The sequence below is a fragment of the Eimeria acervulina genome, genomic scaffold, assembly GCF_000499425.1.
Source record: "Eimeria acervulina Houghton genomic scaffold, Eah_scaff629, whole genome shotgun sequence".
NCBI classification, from domain to species: Eukaryota; Apicomplexa; class Conoidasida; order Eucoccidiorida; family Eimeriidae; genus Eimeria; species Eimeria acervulina.
In genome coordinates, this window is record NW_013547237.1 from 1,401 (window position 1) to 7,468 (window position 6,068).

The window sequence follows — 6,068 nt, forward strand, 5'->3', positions numbered from 1 at the left end:
CTGCTGCTGCTGTTGCTGCTGGTGCTGCTGCTGCTGCTGCTTGCAGGCTTTCGGGTGCTGCGCGTACACCCGGGGAGTCCAGCGGAAGGCGGAGACTTCGAATTATTTTTTGATTTTATCGTTCAAATAGAAAATGAACTCCTCTGCACTCCTGAGGTGTGCATACACCCCAACTCTAAACCCTAAACCCTAAACCCTAAACCCTAATCTTTAGGGACTTTGGTAGGCCTGCCTTGAGCGGGCTTAGCGCCGATGCTCGGGGAGCGAGTGCTGCTGGTCTTGCTGCTGCTGCTGCTGCTGCAGCAAGCGAGTTTTGCTGCTTCTGGCTGCGGTTCCTGTTGCTGTTGCTGCTGCTGCAGCAGCATGGGTTGCCTCTGCTCTACTGGCTGCTGCTGCTGCTGCTGCTGCTGCACCGGTTGCTGCTTGTGCTGCTGCTGCACTGGCTGCTTGTGCTGCTGCTGTGCTGCTGCTGCGTTTGCATGCAGGTGTCTGTACAGTCGGTGTTGAAGCGAATTGATGCTGAGGAGGGAAGGCCCCTGAGACTGACTGTGTACAATGCGAGACACCGAATGAACCGAGGCAAGGGTTTAGGGTTTAGGGTTTAGGGGTTGGTTGCTATTGCTCTCCCCTCAGCTGCTGCTGCTGCTTCTCCTGCTGCTTCTGTTATCTCCTGAGTTGCTGCTGGTTATGCCGCATGCATTGCATGTTTTGTCTCAACTGAATTGCATGATATATATATATATATATAATCATTTAAGGGTATTAGGGTATTAGGGTTTAGGGTTTAGGGTTTAGAGTTTGTTTGTTTGTGCATTGCAGAGGTGTACATACAGCCGGCGCGCTCGAACTCTTCTTTGCCTTTGCTTGGCTTGGGGCTGCACTTTGCTTCTTTTGAGGATTCTCTTTGCTCTCCTCTCAGAGTTCTAGGGGTTTTCACGAACTCACCAGCAGAACGAGCGGGTCTTAGAGCAGGCTCAGATTATATTTTAGGCGATGATAGGGTAGGCTTGAGCTGTATCCTTTTGCTGTTCTTCTGTCTCTTTTCTTTACTTTCTTCTGTCTCTCTTCTTTACTTTCTTCTGTCTCCTTTCGCTGTTCTTTCGTCTCTTTTATTCACCTTCTTCTGTCTCTTTTCTTTACTCTTGTCTGTCTCCTTTCGCTGTTCTTCTGTCTCCTTTCTTTATTCTTTGTTGTTTCCTGTTGCTGTCCTTTTGTCTCTTTTCTTTACTTTTTTCTGTCTCCTTTTTCTTCTTTTGTCTCCTTTCGCTGTTCTTTTGTCTCCTTTCGCTGTTCTTCTGTCTCCTTTCTTTATTTTTTGTTGTCTCCTGTTGCTGTTCTTTTGTCTCTTTACTTTTTTCTGTCTCCTTTTTCTTCTTTTGTCTCCTTTCTAAATCTTTTTGTCTCTTTTCGCTGTTCTTTTGTCTCCTTTCATCATTTGTTTGTCTCCTTTGTCTCTTTTTTTGTCTCTTCTTTTGTCTCTTCTTTCTTGTGTCTCTTCTTTTGTCTCCTTTGTCTCCTTCGTTTTCTCTCCTCTTCTGTGTTTGTCTTGTTTGTCTCCTTCGGCTATCTTCTGCCTGTTGTTATTTTTTTATTTATCTATTTATTTTATTATTTATTTTATTATTTATTTATTTTATTCATTTGTTTATTTTGCTTATTCTGTGTTTATTTGTTTGTCTTTTGTCTTGTCTCCTCTTCCTGCTGCCCCTTCTGTCTCCTCCGCTTCTAACCGCTCGGTGCTGCTGTTGCTGCTGCTGTTGCTGCTGTTGCTGCTGCTGTTGCTGCTGCTGTTGCTGCTGTTGCTGCTGCTGCAGGGAGCTTACCGGGGTGTCTCTGACCTTATAATGGGTGCGGAGGAGCACTTGGGCTCCTCTTTGTCTCTTTTTGTCTTTAATAAAGACACGGAGACAATCAGAAAAGTTAATCTGCAGCCAAGAGACGACTGGGGAGGAGACGGCTGGTAGGCTCTTGCTGCTGCTGCTGCTGCTGCTGCTGCTGTTGCTGTTGCTGCTGCTGGTGCTTTGCCTGTCCTTGCTGCTGCTCTTGTTCTAGCTGCTCTTGCTGCAGTCGGTACTGCTGTTGCTGCAGTTGCTGTTGTTGCTGCTGCTTGGCCTGCCCTTGGTGTTGCAGCTGCTGTTGCTGCCGCTGCTTCAGCTGCTCTTGCTGCTGCTGCTGGACCGCTGCCGCTGCTGCTAATACTGTTTTTGTTGCTGTTGGTGTTGGTGTTGCTGGCTGCTGCTGCTACTGCTATCTTCGCCGCTTCGCCGTTGTTGCTGTTGCTGCTGCTGCTGCTTCCTGCTGCTGCTTCTGCTGGCGGTGGTTCCGTATCTGCTGCTGCTGCAGCTGCTGCTCGCGGCAACTTCTTGCTGATGCTGCTGCTGTTGCTGGTGCATGCGTTTGTGTTGCTGCAGCCTTGGCTGTGATGTGGGGTCTGGCTTCCTGCATAGAGTTCCCTTCTCTAGAACAGCAAAGGATGTAGTCGCAGCAGCAGCAGCAGCAGCAGCAGCTCCTGCTGCAGCAACGGCAGCAGCTGCTGGAGACGAATCCGATCGCTCTATTTGTTTGCAGCCGCAGCAGCAACAAAACTACCAACAGCAGCAGCAGCAGCAGCAGGTGCGTAAGTTGCTACTTGGGGAATAGATGCACCCTTGTTGCTGCTCTGCTGTCGCTGCTTGTGTTGCTGCTGCTGTTGCTGCTGCTATTGCTGCTGCTGCTGCTGAAGTGAATTGAGTTTGCTGCTTTTGTTTAGTAGGTGTGCTTTATATTGGAGTATTTAGAAAACCACAGATGCCGCTGTGTATGTGTATGTGCAGGACCTATCAGCAGCAGCAACAGCAGCAGCAGCAGCAGCAGCAGCAGCAGCAGGATTGGGAATGGCTCCTATGGATGCCTCTGATCCTGCAGCAGCAGATATGCTCACTTCCTGTCTCCTCCTCCCCACAACAAATTCTCCTTTAAGGGACCCCGCCTTCGTTGGATCCTCTGCTGCGGACTTGCAGTGTACGTACACCTCATCTGTGGGGCTGCAGCAGCAGCTGCCTATACACCCCAGAGGCCCGTGGGGCTGCATGCACGCGTCTCCCCGATTATAGTATATTTCTGCTGCTTTTACACACACAAAAGAAAGACCTGTGATGGCTTATGCAGCAGCAGTGGCAACAGCAACTGCTGCTGCTGCTGCTGATGATGATGAAATGCATGCTTATGTTGTTACTGCTGCTGCTGCTTGGTTTTTGCTGTTGCTGTTGCTGCAGCAGAAGGGTTTCTCCTAGGCGGGTTCGGCGTTCCTGGCGGTGAGCGCATGAGCCTTTGAGGCTCTTGTGCTGCTGTTGCCGCTGCTAGCTTGCGCAGCAGCCCCAGCAGCAGCAGCAGCAGCAGCAGCAGCAGCAGCAACGGCACCAGGTCCCAGTGTATGTACACTGCAGATCCAGACATGGAAAGACAGGTTTCCTGTTTTTTGTTGAATAGCCTTGAGAGCTATTTGCTGCTCCTAGATCACAGCCGCATGCGAGGCCCGCGGGCAGCAGCAGCGAGTGCAGCAGCAGCAGCAGCAGCAACAACAACAGACACTGCTGCTGCTGATTCTTTTCTTTCTGCTGCTGCAGCAAATGCTGCAGCAGCACTTCATTTTTTTGTTTTTGGGTCGTCTGGCCTTAACAGAAAGCGCTGGTAACCTTAGCAACAATGCAGTTGCAGCAGCAGGACAGCAGCAGCAGCAACAGCAGCAGCAAGCAGCAGCAGCAGCAGCAGCGGCAAGCAGCAGCAAAACCCAGTTTTGTCTCTGCGTCGGGGGGCCCAAGGGCCCCTAAGAAGTTCTATTAAGGCTAAGGGCCTCGTTTGTTTTTTGTTTAAACTTAAATATCTCTTTCCCTGCGCAAACAATGCAGCAGCAACTGCAACAGAAGCTATAGCAGCAGCAGCTGCAGCGTGTGCTGCTGCTTTTGTTGCTTCTGCTGCTGCTGCGGGGAAGAATCATGTGTCTCTGAGTGCCTCTAAAGGCCTCACCCCGCTGCGGCTTGCGCTGCTGTTTTTTCAGGGGGCCGCAGTGGAAACTTGCAGCAGCAGCAGCAGCAGCAGCAGCAGCAGCAGCCACAACAGCAGCAGCAGAATACAGTGGAGCAGCTATTGCAGGAGCGGAGCGCTGCCTTCGCTGACAACGCGAAGAGTGCATGTGAGGCCCGCAGCTCGTTTTCATTTGCTTAAGCGGCGTATTAGGGTTTAGGGTTTAGCGTTTAGGGTTTAGGGTTTAGGGTTTAGGGTTTGCGAAGGAGGTTCTGGGCGTTGCCTGCATGCAGATCTGGCTTATGACCTTCCTTATGCTGCAGCAATAATTAGTAGATCGGGGGTTGTCCTAGAAGGCAAGCGCGCGTGTTGCTGCTGCTGCTGCTGCTGCTGCTGCTGCTGCTGCGGGGACAGTTGGTGCTGCTGCTTCTTATTTGGTTGCTGCTGCTGGCAAGTTGCTGCTGCAGCGTTGAGTGTTTTTTTGCTGCTCTTAGGGCCCCCACGTCCAGGGCAGATCAGCATGCAGACCTTCTGAAGCAGCAGACGCGCGTTATGCGGCGTTGCTGCTGCTGCTGCTGCTGCACCTGTTTGCTGCTGCTGCTGCACTTGCTACTGCTGCTGCTGCACATGCTGCTGCTGCTGCGGTGGTTGCTGACAACACCAAGACACCCTGTTGATGCCTCTCACGCTCTGGTGGGCTTCTTCCGCAGCAGCAGGAGTTGCAGCTGCTGCAACAGCAGCGGCAACAGTTGCGGCAGCATTAGCTACAGCAGCAACAGCTGCATCAGCAATGACTGCAGCAGCAGTAGTATCTGCTGCTGCTGTTAGTGTTGCTGCTGCGAACGTATGCGCCCCACACTTAGTAGGAGAGCAGAGCTGCAGATACACCTCGGGGACTAATGATTTCTCATTTGTTTATTTGTTTGTATATTTAAATGCATGTATTCTACATTGTTTGTGCATGCGGGAGGTGCCTATACACCGAAAGAGCAGCAGATAATACCGCGGGCAAGAGACACTTAGTCGGTTGCTCTACTGCTGCTGCTGTGTCTTGTTGCTGTTGCTCATGCTGTTGCTATTGCTGTTTGTGTTGCTGCTGCTGCTGCTGCGCGTGGTGCTACGGCTTTAAGGGGTCCTTTAGATGCACCAGGTAGACAGAGAAGATAGAGGAGACAGCAGCAGCAGCAGCAGCAGCAGCAGAAACCGTCTCCTAGTGCCTGTCTCCTCTCCGTCTCTTCTCTTGCACAGTAGATACATTCCAAGAGACATTCGCTGCAGCAAGAAGGCTGTAGCTAGCACAGCTATGCAGGAGTGCTAGCTAGCTGCAGTCAGCCAGCATCTAGCTAGCTAGCTAGCATATAGTGCTAGCTAGCTGCTAGCTAGCTGCAGCTAGCTGCATACTGTGGGGCCCGCCGTGCAGAGACAGCTGGGGTGAAGCAGCCTTTTGCTGTCTGCTCGGCGCTGCACTGAAGAGGAGACGCAGAGTAGAATGTAGCAGCAAAGTGGCGTCGAGCTGAGGTGTATAGGCAGCTTGGAGACAGTTAATACCAAACAAACAAAAGCTCTCTGTCTCCTCGTAGCCCCCCTCCGGCTATCTTAAAGTTAATGTTAGGAGACCCTCAGAGGGTGCATGCAGTATGCATGCAGATGATTTCGTAATGGAGTTCAAAGAGAGACAGCTTCTGCTCAATTTCGGGTGTCTGTACACTGCAGCAGTGGTGCTGCAGCTCGCTCTTTCGTAGAGGCAGTCTCCCAAAGGCTTAGCAGCAGCAGCAGCAACAACAACAGCAGCAGCAGTGTGGTAGGAAGCAGCAAAAGGTATTATACAGCCGGTGATGTTTAGCAAGAAAATGAAGCGGTAGCTACTGTCTCCTGGGTGTCTCCTTTAGGAGTGGTGACAGGAGACAGATATGCTGCTGCTGCAACTGCTGCTGCTGCAGTCGCTGCTGCTGATCTAAAATGCAGCTGCTGCTGCTGCTCCAAGTAGCAACAGCTGCCGCTGTCCCTGCAGCTCTAAAATGCAGCTGCTGCTCAAAGCAGCAACTGCTGCTGCTGTCCCTGCAGCC

At 51.4% G+C, this 6,068-nt stretch overlaps 1 protein-coding gene across 1 annotated transcript; it reads left to right on the top strand.

The window, feature by feature from the left end:
• Window positions 1-252: 252 nt before the first annotated feature.
• On the top strand, window positions 253-4,203 carry EAH_00044920 (gorasp2-prov protein, putative; the record flags this gene model as incomplete). Its single annotated transcript, XM_013391629.1, has 7 exons — window positions 253-267; window positions 486-585; window positions 820-1,001; window positions 1,815-1,960; window positions 2,412-2,613; window positions 2,814-3,000; window positions 4,037-4,203. 7 exons carry the CDS (start codon window positions 253-255, stop codon window positions 4,201-4,203), a joined length of 999 nt encoding a protein of 332 aa, XP_013247083.1.
• Window positions 4,204-6,068: the final 1,865 nt, after the last annotated feature.